General features: G+C 32.5%; 4 protein-coding genes across 6 annotated transcripts; all 4 read right to left on the minus strand.

Annotated features, from left to right (window-relative positions):
• Positions 1-2,836: 2,836 nt before the first annotated feature.
• On the minus strand, positions 2,837-10,632 carry LOC106670594 (kallikrein-4-like). Of its 2 annotated transcripts, XM_014401078.2 has the most exons (8): positions 8,318-8,550; positions 7,530-7,658; positions 5,356-5,499; positions 4,776-5,283; positions 4,558-4,657; positions 3,725-3,823; positions 3,502-3,657; positions 2,837-3,434 (listed from the first exon to the last, which is right to left on the minus strand). In XM_014401078.2, the coding sequence occupies exons 3-8, from the start codon at positions 5,495-5,497 to the stop codon at positions 3,384-3,386; spliced, it is 1,056 nt and encodes a 351-aa protein (XP_014256564.1). In that variant the 5' UTR covers positions 5,498-5,499; positions 7,530-7,658; positions 8,318-8,550; the 3' UTR covers positions 2,837-3,383. The 2 variants fall into 2 exon arrangements, with proteins under 2 accessions (XP_014256564.1, XP_014256568.2); XM_014401082.2 differs by lacking the exons at positions 2,837-3,434; positions 3,502-3,657; positions 3,725-3,823; ... (1 more) ...; positions 4,776-5,283; positions 5,356-5,499 and adding exons at positions 5,508-7,227; positions 7,284-7,477; positions 10,473-10,632 and having other exon boundaries at positions 7,560-7,658; positions 8,318-8,496.
• Positions 10,633-10,732: 100 nt separating this feature from the next.
• LOC106670539 (trypsin V-B-like) lies at positions 10,733-12,696 on the minus strand. Of its 2 annotated transcripts, none has more exons than XM_014400985.2 (4): positions 12,404-12,696; positions 12,215-12,337; positions 11,274-11,473; positions 10,733-11,200 (listed from the first exon to the last, which is right to left on the minus strand). In XM_014400985.2, the coding sequence occupies exons 1-4, from the start codon at positions 12,662-12,664 to the stop codon at positions 10,861-10,863; spliced, it is 924 nt and encodes a 307-aa protein (XP_014256471.1). In that variant the 5' UTR covers positions 12,665-12,696; the 3' UTR covers positions 10,733-10,860. The 2 variants fall into 2 exon arrangements, with proteins under 2 accessions (XP_014256471.1, XP_014256472.1); XM_014400986.2 differs by having other exon boundaries at positions 10,761-11,200; positions 11,270-11,473; positions 12,404-12,695.
• A 4,746-nt stretch (positions 12,697-17,442) lies between these two features.
• Positions 17,443-18,895, minus strand: LOC112127490 (chymotrypsinogen A-like). The gene is made up of 3 exons (XM_024228568.1): positions 18,609-18,895; positions 18,299-18,424; positions 17,443-17,780 (listed from the first exon to the last, which is right to left on the minus strand). The coding sequence occupies exons 1-3, from the start codon at positions 18,888-18,890 to the stop codon at positions 17,772-17,774; spliced, it is 417 nt and encodes a 138-aa protein (XP_024084336.1). The 5' UTR covers positions 18,891-18,895; the 3' UTR covers positions 17,443-17,771.
• Positions 18,896-19,580: 685 nt separating this feature from the next.
• LOC106670538 (chymotrypsin-1-like) lies at positions 19,581-20,972 on the minus strand. Its single transcript, XM_014400984.1, has 4 exons — positions 20,624-20,972; positions 20,297-20,422; positions 20,018-20,220; positions 19,581-19,944 (listed from the first exon to the last, which is right to left on the minus strand). The coding sequence occupies exons 1-4, from the start codon at positions 20,909-20,911 to the stop codon at positions 19,581-19,583; spliced, it is 981 nt and encodes a 326-aa protein (XP_014256470.1). The 5' UTR covers positions 20,912-20,972.
• Between the last annotated feature and the right edge of the window lie 2,518 nt (positions 20,973-23,490).

The following is a 23,490-nucleotide window of genomic DNA, read 5'->3' on the forward strand; positions in this document are numbered from 1 at the left end:
CTTTATCGTGCCAACGTTTCGATCTTTATAGAGATCATCTTCAGGGCCTGGGATTTACAAACATTGTTTACACTTAACAAATACATTTAGGATGTGGAAAAGGGAATTTATACAATGCAAAATATATTTTTTATATTCAATCAAAGTATTCCTATATTTTGCATTGTATAAATTCACTTTTTCACATCCTAAATGTATTTGTTAAATGTAAACAATGTTTGTAAATCCCAGGCCCTGAAGATGATCTCAATAAAGATCGAAACGTGGCACGATAAAGAAAATGTTTTTCTGAAACCTGCATTACACCAGACCGCATCTCACGATTTCTGAATAATTATCGATTAACGGTCACTAATTACCACACACAATAATAATAAAGCTTTATTTGCAGGAATGTACATTACATATAAATTTACAACAAAAACTAATATTTTGGTACATCCCTGCCTCCTGTCAAAAAGCAAAGCTTGTACCAGACAGCTTTAGAGATCCTGTGAGAAATAAACAAAATATATCTGTATAAAAGCATAATGAAAAATAAATAAACATAATACAGAATAAACGTGTAGTATGTAGAAAAAAAAAGAAAAAAAATTAAATATGGACTTTAAAATATTAACTACAATTTTAAAATTTTTGAAATTATAATTTTTTTGCATTCTTTGTGGTTTTTGAAATTAATAAATAAAGATCTTTCTTTATAAAAAAAAGTTTATATTTACAGTTATATTTACTGATGTGTGATAGTAAACGGTTTGGTGGAGACCCTTGGGTACTAATTACAAGATTATTGTTATATATATATAAGTTACATCCGTGTCAAATTTATTACTTATATATACAAACATGAACAGTTAAGAAAGATTTGTTTAGATACATTACTTCAATTCACTGCATAATTTTTTTGTATTATATCTATATAGTTTACATAAAATAATAGATAGAATTGAGTTTATAGTTACATCCAGAGTCTTATTGTAGCACTTATTAGTACATTATATATATTTATTTATTATACATTCATCAAACCACACTTAAAAAACAAGACTTATATGTAAACATATAATTATAACAAACCCAAAGAGAAGATGACATAACAATAAAAAAATCGGTGCATTATTTCAATAAAATAGAAATAAAAAATTCTGAAGAACATTCAGCAGAGTTTCCACATATAGGTTTATTTTTATTGTTTTCAATCAAATATTTGCCTTTTCACCTATACTGTTTGTTATTGTGCAAAATAAAAGCATGGACATTTCTTGCAAATACCAAGGAAATTATTTAAAAGAAATTTTGAGATTATTCCTTAATCATTTATTGTGTTCTTACATGGACAGAAGCTACTAAGATGCTGAAGACAGATATGAACCAAGGGCAAAACAGCAGAGAAATAAGCCATACCCTTTTTGAAGATACCATTGACTTTTTAGCACAACTCTGGACACTGTTCAATATTAAATTGCCATTGAAAAATGTCAAAAAGGAGGGAAAATTTGAAATGTTGGTTGAAATGGGAAGTTGGTGATCGAGTGAATCCAAGTCAAGATAGCTCAAGTGAGAGCAGCGGTGTATTTAGCTAAAGGTCGTGGGTTCGAATCCTGGTCGTGACACTAACTTTCTCATTTCAACCAATACCTTACATAAAGATTAATTAATCGAAAGAAGTTATTTGGTCGATTGGACCACAAAATAATTAATGAATTTAATAATTAAATTGCAATTTGAATCTCAACAAGTCATAAATGGAGTGTCTTTGTTGAATACTAGTAATTGTCTTACAAAGTATTACTTAATGTACTTTCATGTATGATTTGGTACTCGAATGAGCTTAATATTTATTTATCAATGTATGTGAAATCTATGGTTTCACAATTTTGAATAGTTGTTCATTCTATCAGCCTTTTAAGCTGTTAAAATAAAGTTTCAAACTCCTGGTGAAGGGGATATATTCTTTGAAAGCTCGTGGAAGGAACTGAAAGTTTCATTCCTGTTTATTTTTTAAATATATAATTACAATCCCTCACATCCTTTGGGCCAGAATCACAAATTGGCACATCACAAAGCGTGTCAAAAGTGGAACTGAACAAAGTGATGGAGAAAAACATGACTACACGCTGGTCAAAGTCACAAAGTTAAAACAAAAAATCAAATTCAGATAGGAACCTGCTGATACCTTATATGGCTCCAAAGCATTAGTCCAGAAATGGTATAGCTACTTTAGATAGGCCTATGAAAATAAGCAAAGAGGCACACCAGAAAGTGCTGAACCACTTTAGGGGTAGGACACTTTCTTGGGTATGGATCTAAAGAAGGGTCAATTCCATGATGAGTCTTTTTATTGAAGAAAGGGTAACTGCCTACCCAGACGAAAACCAAAATTCTTTTTTTGTGGTTTTTGTTGTTGGCCTTCTTTTTCTTATTATATTTACATGGGAAAAAATTTAATCTTAAGGCCATTTTGTTGAAGGTTGGTTTTAACGAAAAAGTTTTTTTAATTCTTTATGCCGTATTGTTGAAGGTGGTTTTTTTTAATGAAAAAGTCTTTTAAATTCTTTATGCCGTATTGTTGAAGGTGGTTTTTTTTAAATGAAAAGTTGAATTTAAAAAGGTATGATGTACAGTACATTTCCAGGGTGGAGGAACTTTATTTATTGTTTTTATTTGGAAGGTATAATTTTGATGAGGGAATTTGATTCTAGGACTTTTTTAGAGAATGTTTTTCTACTATTTTAGTGCTTCGTTTAAAAGCTGTTGAGGTTTGTAAAACAAACGTACATGGAAAGAAGCTAATAATGAAGTTGAAAATGGATCTGAAGTTTTATTTATGGTTTTATACAAAATACAATTGGGTTTTAGAGAAATTTTGGATACAATGATGTGATGTGTAACATTGAATTTGAGACTCAAAATGAAATAAAGTTCGTGCCTTTTTGGATACAAATAATTTTCTCATGTTTTGCAAAAAATTTCCCCATATTCTATAGGTAAAGTGTAAAAAAGTACACACAAGTTTTTATTACAACTTCTCCTTGAACTTAGCACAATAGTTCTTTGTTCAACTTGGACATTTTTTTAACATATCTTTTCAAAGAAGCTCCTCTAAAGAGAATTACCATGCATCTAGAGCTAAACAAGATCAAGTTCTATTGAACAAGTTGGTTTAGAAATGATTATTAATTAGTGCTTTATTGAAATTTCAGAATAGGATAATTAATAGACAATAGAATTGAAAGCTAAATATTTAGACAATGAGCAATTTTTTTTTTTAAATTCCATTAAATATATAATAAATCAGCTCAACATTTAATGTTAAATGATATCTTTATAAAGGTTCACACAAGGTACAATGTGGTCAAATTCAATTAATTGTGAACAAACCACTACTGTGATTGAATGATCATATTGAAATACGAATATGAACCTTTCACCATCTGAAACATTAGAGGAAAATAATTTATTTGTGAAATTTGCATTTAGTCCACAAGAGCTGATCCATACATCCATGAAAGTTTCTAATTGTATTTTTTGTCCCAGAAATGTATAGAAGTAAAATGGATTCATCAATCGCACTAACATCAGCCGAATCGACATGTGGCATGATTTGGGAAAATTCCACCATTCTATGTCGTATAGGACTATTCTGAGGTTCTCGCTCTGAAAAAAAAAAATGTTATCACAAAAATCATTTTAATATGTTTTTTGTAAAAAATTTATTTCAGACTTTGTTAGCAATCGACTCTCCAATCCAGCAAACTGCATACAAATAAATATTTTGCACTACAAAAATTCCAAAAAATTTCATCCTTACAGCCTGGTTTTCCTGTTAAAAAACCTTGTTTAATAATTATTTTTATAATCTAAGGCCACTTTCAGACTAGGTGGCTAGTTGATTCAACTAGTTGGATGGACAGGTGTCAAGGAATGTAACTTAGTAGCAATATGTTTGGAAATTGCCCCAACCCCTTCATACTTGACTTGGTTGACTCAACACAAAAGGCACTGCTTGTCAGTCGTCCTTCACACCAGTCGCCAAATTGAGTCAACTGAATTCATCATGGAAAGCGTTGCATTTGCAAGTTTCAATGTGGAGCAGTTCATTGAAGATATTCGTACTAGTTCCACGATATGGGTCATGAAGTATGAGGAGTATAGTGATAAAATTAAAAGAAGCAATGCTTGGACCACATCAGTATTTGAGAGAAAGCACCTGTTTCCCAATTTTATAACAACAAATAAACCCACACTTTTCTACTGGGTTTCCTCCTTCTTTGCTTCTCCTTTTGCAGAAGAGCAAGCACAAGAACTGCTCCTGCTTTCTCAGGTTCTAAAATTGTAATGACCTCCTGTTGGGAAGAGGTAGATTCCACAAATTGCCTGGTGTGAAACCAGTAAACAAAGATTCTACACATAGCAGTAAATTGAGTCAACCGGGCAACTTAGTTGAATTAACCAAACCGCCTCATCTGGAAGAGGCCTTAAACTATACATAAAACTAAAATATGATTATTAGAATACACGTTTCAAGTATTTATATTTCCACGAATTATTACTTACTGAAAGACATATTACGCCTGTACAGACAGTAATCATGATACCAGCTACCACTATATTAGAGTATATAAAATTCAAATACCCTTTTGCATTATTAAAATATCTGTAATTATAACAAAAATTGAAATATTTGTTCTGTCATTTTGTCATTTATAATCATTAATAAACCCAAAAGTTCAATTTTGTAATTTATTATTCATAAGTAAATTTTTATTAATTACATTATTATATCATCCATATGCCTTGCAATTTCATCCATGCATTCTTTTTGTATTTTTTTAATGATGTTTTTCTTCACATCCTCTGACATTTTGGGTGTTGAATACATTTCAATTTTTTCTTCAATTATCTTATTCATATTCATTATCGCATGCTCTAGCATGCTGAATTCTATCATTAAGTGAATGTATACTAATAAAATAAGTCCAATTATCCCAGATATGACTACAATTACAAAGAAAATCACAGACATCTCCCAAACAAGTATTGGACAATAGAAAAACCAATTTTCAAGATCTAAAGCTGTGTAAATCGGGTATAATAACAGATATTCTCCACCCCAGAAATACTTCTCCATGGAGGAATATAACATGTCATTTATCAAAACATAAAATGGGAAAATTACTATACTATAATGCACTTTTTTTGCAATTGGTACTTTATCTTTCACGATTTTTTTCATGTATGAAACCATTGAAGGGCTGTTGTAATTGAAACTTTTCTTCGCATCTGAAAATTATCGACACATTATGTTTAATAATTCAAAATAAATTTGATTTTTTTAAATTAATTAGCACTTACTTGTAATTAAGAAATGTACATTATCCCTTTTAATATAGGAATAAGTCACAGCAATCAATGACTCTATTGTTAACACAAAATGATGAACCATGATGATTACATAGTCTCTGTCTTTGATATAGTAATAACAAGTGTGTCCCATAACTATAAGAGTTACAACAAAAAAAACGATATATGTGCCAATGATCGTTAATGATACTCTTCTATTTTCTATGTTAAAACTGGCAAACTTTACATCATAGACAATTTTATCAAATAACGAATTATTAATATCAATACTTTTCTTATTCATTATAAGAAATTATTTTCTACAAATTCAAAACATTAAAAGATTTATGCTTTATTAATAGTTTACTGATCTAATATAAACTCCCTTCAAAAACTTTCTAGTGACTAAAACGAACAGCAATCTGATCCATTCAAAGATGTAAACATGTAAATTATTAACGTTCAATTAACTTGTTCCACTTGTTTACACACTTGTCAACTGTCTTAGTTCCAAGGTATTTCAAGAAGTCTTGTATGTTAAATAATTAATTAAAAATTGGTTACTAATGATCGTTCAAGTAGAAATATGACCAAATTATTAAATCATTAAATCTGTATGTATCTATGTTGGAAAATATGACAATACATAGCAACAGAAAATACGCTTTATTATTTCAAAAATCTCTGGACATCTTCATAATAATGTTCACAATTTAAAAAATTAATTTTTTTTAATACATTTCCTTTATTAAAACTGGTCAATGGCAGCAATCTATTAATTTAACACTGGCACATAAATACGATAATTACAATAAATAATCTTAAATCCCTTCATAAATATAAAAAAATTTTTGATTTTTTTTTTGTGTTAAATTACTAAGGAAATGGCCCTTTCTTTTGTTAAGTCCAGTCAACTGGACAGTCGCGTCTCAACCGCCAAGAAGACAGCACACACTCCGTTTCTTTAAAGTTAGACGTTTCAGGCAGTAATATTTTGTACAAGTTATTTTGTATTATGAATTCGTTCGTTTCAGTTCTGTTCAACAATACGGGTGTTTTTATTATTATTCGCCCGCCACACTACAATCAGTTGTGTTCTATGCCTTGATTCACAACGACCACACACCTGACATCTTCCCGCACCGCAGCATAAGTGGACTTGACTTCATCAGTCTTTCCGCACAGCAACAACACTACATCGATCTATACATCAAGTGTACTCACAACTGAACTTTTAGTTTAATTTAAATATATTCTTTGTACCTTCATTCTAACTTAGATTTTCTTTCTTTTCTTAATTCATTGAAGAGCACTTCCGTTGTTGCTTTTTCGTTTTTCTGTGTAGCTTGGAAAATATGTTAATGAAAAACAAGTTTTATCTACAAGGATGCCTAGTTTGAAATTTTTTCTTTGCAATTTAGTAATATTGTTAGATTTTAAGATATAAACTATTAGTTTGCTCATAGTGGTATATGCTTTTCATTAAATATTATAAATGTGCAAATTTTCAAAATGAATATCAACTGATTAAAAACATTTATTTATAATAAAACTGTGGAATAGACAACAACCATAGCTAAAATAGATACAAAAATAAGAAAAATGAACCACTTATACTCTTTCTCAGAAGTACATTTTGGTATCGGTGTGCTTTGAATATACTTTTTAATCCATTTTTGAAATTTGCATGATTTTGTGAAGGCAAACACACAATTCATACCACCAAACGGGTGTGATAGCAATTGCAATTTGTGTGCGCATTGGCGTGGGTTATAGCTCACATGTCCAATGCCAAACAGTACACCATTGCAAACCAAAATTGAGCCACCTTCCATCGGGCAGTGGCCAGGATAACTGACACAAACCAGTCTTACATTGAAAAAGCTGAAATAAATATTAATTTACAGTTCCACAAATGAGTTGATATTATTTCGACATACTCTTTTGAGCAAGGACAAGAGTTATAGCCTCTCAGTACAGTAACATCATAGTGATAATATGATTTAGCTGTTGAATTCAATTCTGATTTTAAAGTTTTGAAACCCATTATGGAACAATCTTTATGTTCTTTGTCCATTGGTTGATTTGGAAACTTTATATTATCTCCAGATGAAAAGATTAACTTCCGCTCAAACTAAATATCATAATTTTCCATAATTATAAAATATATAATACAAAATACTAACTACATTATGACATAGAATAATGATAGTCACCGAAAGCATCCCAACATCATATTCAGCGAAATATCCTTTTTTATATTTAGGGTGAATGTAAGTGTTGTCAGGTTTGGACATTTTATTGCCATGATATACCTGAAAATGTCATATTTTAATCTAGCTCAACTTAAAAGTTAAATATAAACACAAATGTTGAAAAACAACAAACTTATTTCCTAATTTTTCACTGTTTAGTAGGCCTGGGAAAAAAAACAACGTTTTTTCATATTTTTAGTCCACCTTTCATTTAGAAACAAAAATAATATAATAAATCAGCTAAAAGCAAACTAAAAAATGATGGAAACAGTAAAATATGTATTCCCCAAAATGGCTATATGAAAGCTGAAAATTTGGGAAATATAATATTTAAAAAAACAGTCTTATACCTTAACCTGGCTGACTCCTTGATAAAAAATAACAAAAATTTAAAATTTAAAATATACAAAAAAAAAATCATTAACATAGTTCTACTTGAAATTTGATCCTTACCAATCATCTTGGTCTGTCAGACGGGTTTGAGCATTTTGCCATTTTCAGCACTAAACACTGATGATAAGTAAGGATCAAATTGCAGGTTCATCACCTTGCAGGGCACAAGAGGAAATCTCACAATAGTTTCTTCTTCTTACTGAACAATTAAAAAAATAACCAAGTTTTGTCAAAATTAGTTTTAAGGTCATTTTCAAACAAAACTAAAAGTTTGCAAAATAACATTGATAAACAATTTTAATTTTAATCTGACTCTGATACTTTACTTTTATTGTTGAATTTCCGTCGATGCAATGTGCAGCAGTGATCACCCATTTAGGATAAATTATACTCCCTAAACAGTTTTTTTCTCCTTTAATGAGTACTAAATATGAAGGAAAATTGTTTTGTACTGCATCTTCCTCTTCAATTTCATCTTCGATGTTATCTTCAGTATCACCATAAACTACAAGATAATTTATTACAGCAACCCAACAAATCACTGACAAAATAATCATTATTTAACTGTTCCTAGTAGTCAGCTGCTAAAGAGATTTGTAGAATTCAGAATACAATATATATTTTTATTTAAGCAATGTACGTTTAAAACATAAATTATTACTCTGTTTTAGAAAAAAATACATAATATAAATTTACTTTTGTTAAGTTAAATATTTTCTTTTTCTATGAACTAACGAAAATTTGAAATTTCCAGATTTGTCTATAACAAAAGAACTGCACCCTATTGGCTCAAACTGCCTTGCCCAACCTTTTTTAATGTATAGTAATTTGTTTCATAGGCTTTAATAAGAATACATAAGCTATCTATATATATTAATTACTCTGATGGACCAAAGCATAGGAAAAACAAGCTACTGGTTACGTAGGCAGCATAAAAAGACTGGCAAACATATATATCACACGGGCAATGAAACAATCGCATTAATTGCACTAGAAACACTGTTAAACCTACCTCCATGGAGAAGTGAAGAATAGGTCGTTTAGGCTCTAGAAACAGTTAAATTGGATGGGACAGCTAAACACTTCGGGTACATTACAATAATTAATAAAATCGGACACCCATCCTTAGAATGAGGGGCTAACTACATTATCCTAGAAAAACTTACAATCCTATAGTCTCAACATACTACAAAGGAGAAGAATTCAAGAGAAAATCAGATACTATGATATGGTATGCTGATGGCTACAAAACAAATGAAGAGACTGGATTCTGTACAAGCCAAAATATGAGCAATCAAACTCTAAGAAGTACACCTTGGCCTTATAAGCTGAAATACATACTATCAATATTTGTGCTTTAGAAATTTTTAAAAGGGACAGGCAAAAAAATCCTTATGAGATTGGCTAGCCAACAGCTACATTAGCATGTCAAAAATCACTTCAAAATTAGTGAATGCATCCAAAATCTCCAAAACCTGGGGAAATACAACACCTGATGAAATCTTTGGTACCAGGACACTAGAGAAAATTAAGTAACGAAAAGGCAGACACACAGGCCAGAGGATCTGCAAGATTACCTTATATAGGCCCTGAGCCTATTGTTAGGATAACAAAAACCAACATAGGATAGGATTTTTTGTTTTTTCAATGTGCCGATGTTCTTCCTTCGAAGAAACTCATTTTTGAAGGTGGTTAGGACCAAATTTAGGGTCGCTGAGATCCGATCCCGCTCCTTCCATTGATGAGTGCGTGTCAATTTCTTTCAATTGCAGCCACTGGTCCCCTTAGGCATCAGAAAAAGTCCAGAGGCGACGGTGGGGATCGAACCCACGATTGCGGGATCTACTAGCCAAGAGTCTGACGCCTTAACCACTCGGCTACCGCGGCCCCCGAGGTGCTACTTAGTCAGTAAGTAAGCTTATACTAAAACAATTCTCACCAAGACTGGCAAGCTCACTGGTCCAATTAGAGAGGGGTAACTCAGAGAAATGATGGTATGACAATTTGGCATCTGAGAAAACATCTACACGACATGGGCATATTCAATGATGACCCCATTTGTAGATTATGCGATGAGAAGGAAGAAACAGCCTCCCATATCTTCTTTGAATGTGGATCAACTGGTCAATGGAGAAATGACCTGGGATACCAAGAAAACCCAGAGAAAGGAATTGTAGCAACGGCAGTCAATGACCTCTTAGGAGAATGATCGATTCGAACTAAGGAATTAGGAAAGTACAATAAGCCAGAAAGCTGCAGTGCTTAGGGAACAAAAATCCATAGTATGCATAATCATCTTTATAAACTCTTCAAATAAATGGAAACTAAACCAAACAAAGATGGAATTGAGCAGTACATCAAATCAATTTTTGATGTGGATTGTTGTGATTGTGATTGTTCAGCTAGGAAACTTTCTCTCTTGTGTTTCTCTTTTCCTTCTGATTTGACTTTTCTACCCAAATATTCCTAAGAATTCATTACCAAAATTTATCCTGAACTGCTTATTCATGCTGGATTTGTTTGTCAGATGCATTCCATTTTAAGTGATAGGTTTGTTGAACTCAAGATGAATCAATGACAAAATAATCTTACAATTAACACAAGTGAGATTAGGCAGCCTAGAATGATCTGAGGCTATCAAACTGTCTATATATCACCTCATCAACCTAAATTCTTCATTAACTGAGCTTATTCTTATTGTTTTACTGTGAAGTTAGAAATTAATACCTTTTATATTCACATCCCTTTTATTATTAATTAGTCAGTGTGCTTAGTCGAAAAATCACTGAAGCAAGATGTTTTTGTCATTTATTTTCAGAAAATAATTTTATTTAAATATACACAATCTATAAATGACTTGACATAGTATTTAAAATTTTAAAAATAGTAAAGTAACAAATAGTGACATAAAGTACACTAAATTATGTGATATTTGACATCCTTTGCAAGAGAGAGGCTGTTTAGGAACATTTGACACATAGCTATGTATCCAGTCCAAGTACGGGCATATGTACATATATGCACTAGAAGTATCTGAGCATTTGAAATCATAATTGCCGAAACTGAATGAACTACATGATTGAATCAAATAAATCATATGTGCCACACCAACAGCCTTTTTATCACAAACTAAAGCACTTCCTGAGTCGCCTTTGCAAGCGCCAAATCCAGACTGACCTTGTAGGCATACCAACCTTTTATTGTGAAATCTATATAAAAAAAAATGTAAATAATATAAATTAATGAGAAAAATGTAATAATGGAGATATAAATTTTACCTACGTCTGCCAACATCTGCAGCCCAATTCTCCATGTCTTGCAATTACGTCAAGTTTTTGTAATTTTGTTACCGATTTTTCACCAATTTCTGGGACTCCCCACCCCGCAGCTAAACAGGGTCTTTTGTATTTTCTTTCTTGGGGCCACACTTCACCTGATAGTTCAATTATACCAACCTTCTTGTTGAGTTGAAAAGGTTCAACCTGTGAAAATGGAGTAGAGAAAAATGAAAAATTCCAAAACATTTCAAGGAATATTTAAAAAAAAAAATCTATAATATTGTTTTGATAAAGGGTCATGATTTTTTTGTTTATTGATTCAACGTAACTTCACAATTACAATATTCCAGATAACCAGAACAGTTCATGTGGTTTTTCATTTTTTACAACATTTCTATTTATACAGGATGATTAGGGGTTTATATAACTTAATACCAAGAGGATAATGCATCAGTTCATAAAGAAAAAGCGTATTAAACAATTCATTGTAAATTATGAAAATTTTTTTCTTTGTCACAGCTTCAAAAGCCATAATTCACGTACACTGATTGTATGAATTTAATATAGGTGTTGCAATGGTAAAGGCAGCTTGTAAACAATAAGTGAGTACACTGCCCGTGGTGTTTCAAAAGTTTGCTTCTGGGAATGAGAGGAATGAAGATGAACCACAAACCTTCTGACTTGACGACTAATTGAGGGAAGCTATTGAACTTCATTCAAGTCAAACATATCACAAGCTTGGCAGAGTGTTCAACATAAAAGATGAAACATTCACTCTAGCTTATTTCGACTTGGAAAGATGTGGAAGCTAAGCAAATGGGACTTTATAAATAATAAAACAGACTATATGAATACTTATTGAATATTCTTCTTAATTAAGGAATAAATATTTAATTTAAAGTATTTTTGTAAAGCATTACCATTGTTTAATAGAAATTGACATACCTTGATAAGTCCTATGTCATGTTTAGATATTTTCCCTTTGCTATAATCATTATGTATATATGCTTTTAATGCATCTCGTTCTTGACCTGTCCTGTCAGTTTTATCATCAATTCCTGCAAAGACCTATACAAAGTATGTTGTTGGCTTTTATCTTACTGAGTTAAATTATATATCCAAACATATATTGACCTTTATTTTTTCGGTAGTGTCCACACAATGGGCTGCCGTCAAAACCCATGACTCATTAATAATAGAACCAGTACATATTGCGGTTCCAAAAACAATCCTCACGACATATGGTACTTCTTCAATATTCGCATCTTTTCCTTTAGTAATCCGAGGTTCGAATTTGGTCGCATAGTAATTTGATGAATTGCGAGTCTCTACAAAGCCTGCAAACAGGATCTGTACTATAAACAATATTACTGCTAAAAATAATCTGAATAACATTGTTTAAAATTTTAACATCTGTCATATTTATACAAATTTATATTCATACTACAAGATTTCTAACAGATACAAAGAAACAAAAAAAGATAATTTATAATTTTTTGAAAATTTTGAATTTTTATGGGTTTTGTTTGTAGTACATTGACAAAGCACTTAGGATAAACCATTCTTGAATTTTAATTTCTTCTAGTTATCTGCAATAGGAGTAATCGTAGTGATTCATCCAGATACAATCCAATTAGTTTTATAAAAAATGAACTGATTCACGTTCTTCTAGGTAATTATTATTATTATTTTGAATCTTTTATGTAATTCCCAACTGTGTTTACTACATTAACTTGTCGATTTGTTAATTTCCTCCTTGTAAAACAAAATTACTTAGTCTTAAACTTAATACACTTTTTTTTAAACACACAATGTAGGATCTGAATGAGACCTTCGGCCATAAAAACCAAGGAAATAATAGCAAGGAGAGTAACCGTGTACAGAGCAGAGAAGGAAAAACCTCTTGAAAGCCCACCATAGGCACTCCCATCAGTTCTCATCCGATGGAATATGATAAAATGGAAAGACAGATACATCCCCTGATTTTTCAAAAATAAACTCCATTTGCAAATGGAAGGCAATGGGCATGGATGCTGCCACTTGCATGGTAAGTGAGGTAGAAACATTGTTATTCCCTCATCAGCAAGTATATCAATGGTGGAACTGAATGCCTTTTCCTTCATGCTAGGGATTATTTAAAGAAAAGAAGAAAATACATTCATATAGATAAACTCCCTAAGCAGGATACAGAAACTCAGGAGAAGAGCATCTGTAGACCCATTGATCATGAAAATGTGACAGTGGGGAAAAGATTGTCATGGCATGGTTCCTGGGTACATTAGTACAATTAGGACAAACAAGCAGATAAGGCAATGAAGTTAGCCACAATGAGACCAAACGATCCCACCAGCTCTTTATGTCCAGTGGAATTACAATTGTTAATCCATTAAAAAATTAACGAAGAATCTGCTGGAACAAAAGAATCACATACAAATTATATAAATGTAAAAAAGACATCGGTATCTGGCCTGTGGAGGCTAGGTCTAAAAGGGAAAAGGTCATATTTACCAAGTTGTGCATTGGCCATACCAAGATCACACACTGACACCTTCAAGTGAGACCATGTAGGTGTTCATTGTGTGTAGAACTTATCATGATAGAGCATGTAACAACTGACTGCAAAGATCTATGGTATGGTATGGTAAAAAGGATACTAGGAAGCAGCGGGGTTTGCGCTCCCCAGGCACTGCAGCCTTTTGGCTTATTGTTCCTTCTTAGTTCAGTGCAATAGACTCAATCCTTCTCCTTAGAAGTATCAGGTCATTGACTGCTGCTGCTGCAATTTGATTCCCTAAGTTTTTTCCATATGTTAGGTGAAATCTCCATTGAGCAGTTGCTTCACATTCGAAGATGATATGGGTGTCTGTTTCTTACTTCTCATCGCATAATCTACAAATGGGATCATCAATGAGTATGCCCATGATGTATAGATGTTTTCTCAGATGCCAATGATCGGTATACCATCATTTCTCTGAGTTTACCCCTCTCTAATTGAACCAGTGAGCTTGCCAGTCTTGGTGAGAATTGTTTTAGCATAAGCTTACTTACTGACTAGTACATTTAGAGTTTAACTACTTCTATTTTTGTCTTTTTTGGATCCATTTTATGATGAAGGATTCTATCTTGGTTTTGTTATCCTAAGAATGGGGCCTGTATAATATAATCTTGCAGATCCTCCTATGGCCAGACTGCTTTCTCATTATTATCATAAATCATAAATTCCCCTGTGCCCTGGCACCCAAGGTATCATCAGGTTGTTGTATTTCCCCAGGTTTTGAAGATTTTGGGTGCATTCACTGACTAATTTTGATGTGATTCTTTTACAGAGAAATTTTTTGCCAGTGTAACTTCTTTTAAGATTTTCCATGGCACAAGCATTGATGGCATGTATTTCTGCTTGAAAGACCGAAGTGTACTTCCCTAATGAATTTGACTGCTTATGTTTTGGGCTTGTACAGAAAACGCCTGATCCGGTTCCTTCGTTTGTTTGGGAGCCATCTGTAAACCATATCATTGTATCTGATGCTCTCATGTGTTCTTCCTCTCCTTCAAAGTCGTCCATTGAGACTTTGTAGGAAGTTGTGAAGAATGTTTCCGGGATCATATAATCAGACCCCATTTCTAATAATGGGTGTCTGATTTTGTTGATTATGGTTATATGCCCTAGGTCCTTTCCAATTTAATTGTTTCTAGAGCCTAAGTGAGCTTTTCCTAGCTTCTCCTTGTATGAATATTTCCAATGGAGATAGGTTTAGCAGAGTTTCTAGTGTTTGTAGGGGTTGTTCTCATTGCCCCTGTGATACAAAGGTTTGCTAGTCTTTGTATGTTGCCTAATGTTTGGGTAGCTACTTTTCGTTGAGCTTTGTTCCACCAGTTTAGTGATCCATAGGTTATTCTGGGTCTTATTACTGCCGTGTATAGCCAATAGGCCATTTTCGGTTTTAATCCCCAAGATTTGCCTAGGGTTCTTCTTGAGGTTATTAGCAATATTTTACTTTTTGCTATAATTTCTTATCAAAGATTATTCCTAGGTATTTAACGTCATTTTTTATTTATTTATTTACGGATTGAAATCCACTATAAAAAAGACATTTTACAATAACAAAAAATATAAATAATATATGTAAAAATACAAATAATATATATAAAAAGAATAAGGACGTATATACATGGTAATAATATAAATGGTAAATATAAATGATAAATATAAAAATACAAATAAAGAGTAAAAACTGAACAACAAAAATGAAAGACATAATTACTAATCAAATAAGGCAGAGGAAACAAAATAAAGCTGAAAGACAACTGAAACTACAATAATTAGGTACATATTTAATGAAAATAATGCTCTTTGTAAATATGTAATAAGACTAGAGTGCGAGAATTAGTTGAACCAGTAAATGAAATAAATTGTAATAATTTTGTACAGTATGAAATATAAAAGCATTCAACTAAGGTTGTAGTATAAGGTTTTTCACAGATTGCACAGAACTATTGAAGAAGTCAATGCTATTGCAGATGTTGTTACTCTTGATCATCATTCTGTGTAGAGAAGAGAGCCTGTAGTTAGAGCTTTGGAATTCAATATAAAATAATTTATAGGTTTTAAGAGAGTACGAAGGGACATGTAGCTGTAGTTGAGAGAGGAGATAGGGACTATCAATGAGAATGTTTAATAATTTAAATGCAAAAACAATATCAAAGTAATCCCTTCTTAGTGCCAGTTCGAAAAGTTTAAATTCAGAGCGGATTCCAGGGTAGGCAGAATTCGGAGGAAGATTGAGTTTGTAGGAAAGTTTTTTTAAAATTTGTTTTGTACAGATTGAAGAATTTTTTGATAATTTAGATAGAATGGGTTCCAAACAGGTGTAGCATATTCTAGTATGGGTTGTACAAAAGCTTTATAAAGATGGACAAAACATAGAGGATTTTTAAATTCATAGGTGCTCCGGATGATGACACCTAGCATCTTCATAGATCTATTTTTTATTGAAGAAATATGTTCTTTAAACTTGAGCTTTTGATCAAAAAGTACATCAAGATCCTTTACGACCTCAACTCGCGTTAAAAGGTAAATAAAAGGTTGTTTCTTATGAGAGAATGTAATTGTGTAGCATTTGGAAACATTAAGAGCAAGTTTGTTATTGGAGCACCAGGTTAGCACGTTATTGATAGAATTTTGTAATTGTAAGCAATCGGAAGGAGAAGTGAATATGGAATAGATTTTCAGATCATCAGCAAATAATAAAAATTGAGCAGAAGTGAGAGCAAGATGGTATCATTAATAAATAAGAGAAACAAAACTGGTCCAAGATGAGACCCTTGCGGGACTCCCGAGGAAGCCGCAAAGGGACATGATTTAAATGATTTTATTTTGACTATTTGTTTTCTGTCGGAGAGAAAGCTGGATAACCAATTCAAGATAGTTCCGGTGAAACTATAATCCATTAGTTTCCTTAACAGTATTGTATTTAGTTGCACCATTTCGTTATAGAAACGTAAGCCTTGTATTTCTATATTTCTTTTCTTGACGAAAGCAATTAAGGTGGTTTTTGAGGGGTTTACTTTAAGTCCGCAAAGATCTAAGTCTTCAACGAAAAAAATACATCACAAATGTGTGGCCTTGAGGCACGGCAGCAGGTACTGATCACTAATGCAATATCTCAGGGCTGTAAATATTTTTAATTGAATGTAGACCTTGTACCTTCATGAATGTGATGGGTTATTTATTTAAATTAATGTATTTGCCTGGAAAGGAGGGGCTTATTGCCAATTACCCCGAGGAATATTGAGCACTGGAGTAATGGGAATGAATTGTGGTGTGTGCATGTAATTAATTAGTGTGAATGGCAGGGTTCATTGCCAATCACCTCGAGGAATATCGGGTACTCTGGGGTAGTGTAAATGCTAACCAGAGTATCATGTTTTTATTTTGTTTCCGTGTACTTGTATTATTAGCACTGTATTTGTATTTATTAGCAATAGGATAAAGAAAAGACAGAATTGTTTATCATTACCTCATACAACTGGAGGAACAGGAAAGAAATTAGTAAGTTTAAAATGGGAGAAAGACGAGAAAACAGCTAAGAAAGAGAGGGAAGAAGAATGCACTATTCAGTACTGAAAAAATATAAATATAAATTTATTAATAAATTTCAAATGAGATTAGGAAAAAGTTAGAAAGAATTTTATTAACATTATAAAAATAAAAAGGAAATAATTATAGTTTAATGCTTCTCCTTTACAACTAAGCGGCAATGATGGAGCAGAAGGAACATACGTTTTGATCCATCCTAAGAATGGACAAGTATAAATAAATACTGTCGTGCCAGTTGTGCAGTCAAATTCTTTCCATTTTATTTTTGAAATTTTGCACATCTCTAGCGAATAAACAGAATGCGTGACTCCTACAGCCTTGTTATTGCATATTAGAGGAGCTCCAGCTGCACCTTTGCACAACCCGACATCTTCACTATATATATTTATACATACCAATCTTGCATTAAAAAACCTACAACACAAGTGGGAAATAATTTAAATAAATGGTCACATAAAAACTTGGTTGTATAAAGTACATTTTTATGCAAGGGCAGCCCTTATCTCCATGTCTTGCAGTTACGTTAATTCGGAAAATTTTTTTCGAAAATTTTTTTCCGGGTGTGATGTCACCGACCCAACCGACAACACTGCAACTCCTATTGTACATTTGAAAATCTTGCGGCCATTTTTCATTTGACAAAGGTATTACACTGACTTGGGTACTGATATTAAATGGAGTCGAAACCTAATTTTTTTTAAAATATATACAAAATTAATATACTGTTTTGTAAATTACTCAAATGTAAGTCTGAAAAATATAACACAGTTACAAGTTAAGGGAGTTTTGTACTGTAAAACAAAATTATAAAAATTCAACAGGCCAAATTACAAATTTGAGAAAAACATAGAATGCTGATAATTAAATTAACTATGTTTTTAAATCAAAATACATTACTGAAAAAATCTGCATTTACAAATTAAAAGTGATACCTTTAGTAATCCAATGTCATAGAAATGATACTTGTTTAAAAATTTATGATGACGTATCTTCTTTTCAACCATCTTCAATTGATAATGTTCTTTAGTTTTATGTACATCATCAATGCCTCCAGCAACCTAAAAATTAATAATTAATTTAAGGGACTTTTTTGAAAAAGTCTGAAAATAATAAAATCGCTTCCAAATTATTTCAAAGTGAGCAATACGAATTCGAACAAGATATATTTTGAGTAATAATGACTAATTATTGACAAAAATTCTACAAAAACTGTATTAAGATGTAAATTATTTTTTGTCATACCATCACGTCTGTAGTGTCATCAAAACAATGAGCTGCGGTAAGGACCCAGGATAGATCAATTAAAGTTCCTGTACAAATTGAAAACAGCGATTCATTCACCATAACCATTACTCCTACAATAAAAGGAGCAGATCGGATTTCCAGTGGTTCAGCATTTGCCAATTTTGTTAAAACTTGTGTATAGACGGACATTGATTTTGTCAAATATTTCTCAGAGACGTTCTCTGAACTATGTAAAAAAATTAAAAAGAAGAGAACACAAGAAACAATAATAAAATTCATATTCAACTAAACCAAGCAAATAAAACATTGAATACAGATGATATATATTTTAAATTTTAGAAAAATGTATGTTACACTTCTATCACAAAACATCTTATGGTTAGATAATTCCTAAATAATAGTGTTTAAAATGGAAAACAAATCGTTATGTTCACCTATAAATCAATAACAGTAGTAAAGTGGGGGACTTTCAAGACAACAATTTTGGACTTTTGAATATATTAACTGATATGAGTTTTATATTTATATACTATTGCTATCCTATTTTTTAATGTGTAAGATGTGGATCTGGTGTAAGATCAAAAAAGAAAAAAATTTGACTTACAGTTACGGATGGTTCACTATTTTTTAACAAAAAATTTGTTTGTAGTTTTAAATATCACATTTAAAACTGGGTTCGATTCCTACTGTCGCCTCTGGCCCTTTTTTCACGATAAACCCCCCCCCAATTGGAACACACATATAAGAATTGTCACCATGGCTAATATGCATAGATCATAACGCCAAAAAAAAAAAAAAAATCACATTATAATATATAAGCCTTTAAAAACAACTGTATTAAATTTATTCACACACAATCTTTAGCATTTTTTGTATAGCTTAAAACTTAAAGTTATAGAATTTTGTCACACCTAATTGCAAACAAAAAATTAAACAAAGTTAGAAAAAAAAAAACAAAAAAAAAACAGACTAGAGCACAGAAAGGAGTTGGTCTTTTATTGTCTCAAAGTTGACAAATATGATTGAAACTAAAATAAGCAAAATATTTATGCTCATTGTTGAGGAGGCGCGACAACTTTTCGGTGACTTAGGAACCGACGGAACATATTGACTAATCCAATCTAATGCTGGACAGATATACATGTACGCTCCTGTTGTGTCTCGACAGGTCAACTTGATGTTTCCGAAGGCATACGGATTGCAACTTTCTTTGGAATAAATGATGTGTGCAACTCCTACTCCCTTGTTTTCGCACACCAGTGCACCTCCTGAATCACCTTTACAAATTCCTTTCCCTCGCGAATCAAGGCAAACAAGTCTCCGATTATGAAATCTAAGAAGAGACGATCATGAAAAAAGATTGTTGAATTGTAAATATTTAAAAAAAGTAGAAATGGCAAACTTACGATCGAAAACATTTGCATCCCTTCTGTCCATGTCTGGCAGTGACATTAAGAGCTCTTAGCTTATTCACTCCACTTCTCCCAATGTCATCTGCACCCCAACCAGCGGCTAAACATTTCCTTTCATACATAGATTCATTTTGTGGCCATGTGTCATCTGACAACTCCAAAACTTTGACTTTATCATCGAGTTTAAACGGTTCTACCTACAAAATACGCCATTATCATGAATCAAAATTATATCTGTAGACAAATGTATTAATCATAATTAAAATATTTTACCTTTACTAGAGCAAAGTCATATTTGGCCACCCTTTCTGCCCAATAATCTTTATGAATAACCACATTTTTTCCTATTCGTTTTTGTGCTTCTTGTTCTTTCGAAGTGTCATCAATCCCAGCATAAATCTAATAAAAATTTAACTTTAAACATGCTTGTTTTCTAAGAAAAATGTATTAAAAATCGACTGATTTTATTATTTATGTTGGAAGTATTTTAACTTTAATCATTGCTGCTTAGAAATTTCAGATCAAACAGTGACAAATATTCAATATTTTTTTGCTATAATTCAGATAATAATGGATAAAAATGAGAGTTTAAATACTAACTGTTACATCTTCTGGGTATCTTGGATCGACAATACAGTGGGCAGCTGTCAATACCCAAGAATCGTGTATGATGGCACCGGTGCAAAGGCTTGTATCAGATGATTTCAGTCTCACTACGTATGGTACAGTCTCAATTTTCACTTCCACACCACTTGAGATTCGCATTATGCTGCCTTCTTTATCCGGCGGTTTTCTTTCATTTTTCAGAGTTGTGTTAACACTGCCACCAACGTTAATATGAAATAAACAACTTAAAATAAAGAATATTTGACTAAACCTTCTGTGCATAGTTATGAGCTAAAACATAATTGAGAAAAAATCAAACAACACATGTTTGAAATTAGTTTATTAGACATGTTATAAAGTTTCACAACAGTGAAGAATAAATTTATCAATTAAAAAAAAATAATAATAATAATTGCAAGCCCCTTAATAAAACCGTTTTAAGAATGTTCACTCTACTTAACAGAGTGGGAGTTTGTATAAATACTTTATATTGATTTGATTTGCCAATAAATAATAAAAATACACAATGATACACATTCTAAACCATATCAGATGTTATTTCAATTACTAATGTGAGTTTCAAAGTCAGAGAAGAACTGAGTGGATGCTGTGAGTGAAAACAGATCCGATAAATGATTAATTGCCAGTTCAGCAAGAAAGGAATTTAGTATTTTATTCTAACTGGCCTCCTCCCTGATTACAAAAAAAAATTCTGCTAAAAATTAAAAAAAAATACATAGGTGAATTTGATTGTTTGCATAACACAGGTGATAGATTGCCTAAATTACAAAATGTTTTTTAAGAAACAATGAATGGGCACAGAAAAACAATAAGTTTAAAAAAAATATACACGGCTAACATCGAAAACAAAAATTGCTGGTGTATTAATAAAATGCACAACAATAAGAAAGGATTACATGGAACCTGTAGGACTGGCACTCAAGATGAGAGTATCTGGGTCCCCTGTTCCACTTTTCGGAGGAAACGGGGTTGTTTTATTGATATAGTTGCTTTCTTGTTCACTAGTGTGTTGATAGTGAATGCATTTATTGGTGTGAAAATGTAGTATGAGAGGGCTGAATTTGCTTCCCCGGGAAGTACGTTCTGCTTCCTCGCTGGCTTGTTCAAGTCCATGGCATCTGAGTTTTTAATAATAACATATCATTTCCTTTTCTTTTTCCTGTTTCCTTTTTTTTCTCTTTCTGCTTTTCTTTCATAAGGTGGTTTCATCATTTGATTATAAATAATTAGTATTTAATTTTGTCATTACTGTTTTGTCTATCTTAATGTATGATTTATTAATACTATTGCTGTTCTTATTGTTTTATCATGTTTATAAAACTTAATTTATTTCTGATATAAATTCCCTATTTGTACCTTTAAAATGAATAAATAAAATATTGTTCTTGTCTGGCCACTGCTTAACATTCATATTTCCAAAAAGTACTGAAAATAATTTCTTAAATATTAATCCATCCTAAAGGTCAGCCCAGGACATAACACGAACAATTTTTTTTGGACTTAGAAAAATCTTTTTTAAGTGTGAGCAACAGCTCCAAAAAATCTGCCCATAATTGAGGATTGGCTGGAAACAGCTCATATAAACCACTCTGATCACGTTCTCTCTAAGCAATCTTACAGCAAAACAAGTCAGCTGAGTTTAAGTTGCACTTGGAAAATATGCATTGGCATCCAGGAGAGCATCCAACACTTTGTGAGTCTAGGTCCAATATCTGCCTGTCTGACCCATGAGTGTAGAGTGTAGTGAGTTAACTTGCAAACCAACACCCATCATCAATATTGGTGAGAATGTTAGTCCTTTTATTTGACCAAAGTGGTAAAGGGCCACCATGGCAACATCTTGATCAATCATAGACAACCTAGTTGACAGGTAGTGCAAAAGGGAGGAGCTATCTATTAAACCATACAAAACCATAATGGTTCCATTCACAAGAAAGAGGACAATAGGAAGCCTAAAAACTCCAAGTCCTAATCCCATTTTCCAAAGAGGAGAAGGAAGGCTAGGGATGACACTAGACACGGCTCACATGGAATCAACACATAATTAAAACCATCCAGAGAGCTGAAATTTCTTTGAGGAAGGCTCTGCGCCAAAAATTGGGGATTAAACCCTATGGCCGCTACACCTGCATCTTAAAACCAATGCTGACATATGGATCGGTGGTGTGGTGGATCAAGACTCTGAAGGTCAAAGCAATTAGGTACCCAAAAACAAGCTTGTCTCAGTGTCACTGGAGCCATCAGCATAACACCAACTGTTGCCTTGGAGGTGGTTATACCTCCTACCACTTCATATTTTAATCCAAAGAGAAGCGAAAGCAGTAGCGGCTCACGACTCACAAATGGACAACCATTTGCAAGGGTAGGCCATGTAAACAATCAGTGGAAATTGAGGGAGGGGATACAGGCAGATGCCATATTAGGCATGCCAATCTTTGCCACTACTTCAAAATTCAACGTTACTAAAAAGTACAAGGTACTGATAGAAGAATGGGAAGAGTGAGCCAAAGGAACACCGCAAAAGGCAAACTTCCATTGGTACACTGACGATTCCAAAACTGACAAGGGCATGGATTAATCCAAAGACTTAATTGACTATGCTAAAGTTTTCCAGTCTGAAATCATAGCAATTGAACAATACACCAGGGAAATAAGGTTAGGAATACATTATCGGAAAATAGCCATCGTCTCTGACAGTCAGGCAACGTAAAGGCCCTAGTCTCATGGAGGTGAAGGCAAAGAGTGTTTGGAATTGTGCATGGAGGCCCTGGCGGAAGTCAGCGACACCATTGACCTAACCCTGGCATGGGTCCCTGGACATTCGGGGCATAGAGGCAATG

Source organism: Cimex lectularius, unplaced genomic scaffold (genome assembly GCF_000648675.2).
Source record: "Cimex lectularius strain Harlan isolate CLEC.00 unplaced genomic scaffold, Clec_2.1 scaffold153, whole genome shotgun sequence".
Lineage (NCBI taxonomy): Eukaryota > Metazoa > Arthropoda > Insecta > Hemiptera > Cimicidae > Cimex > Cimex lectularius.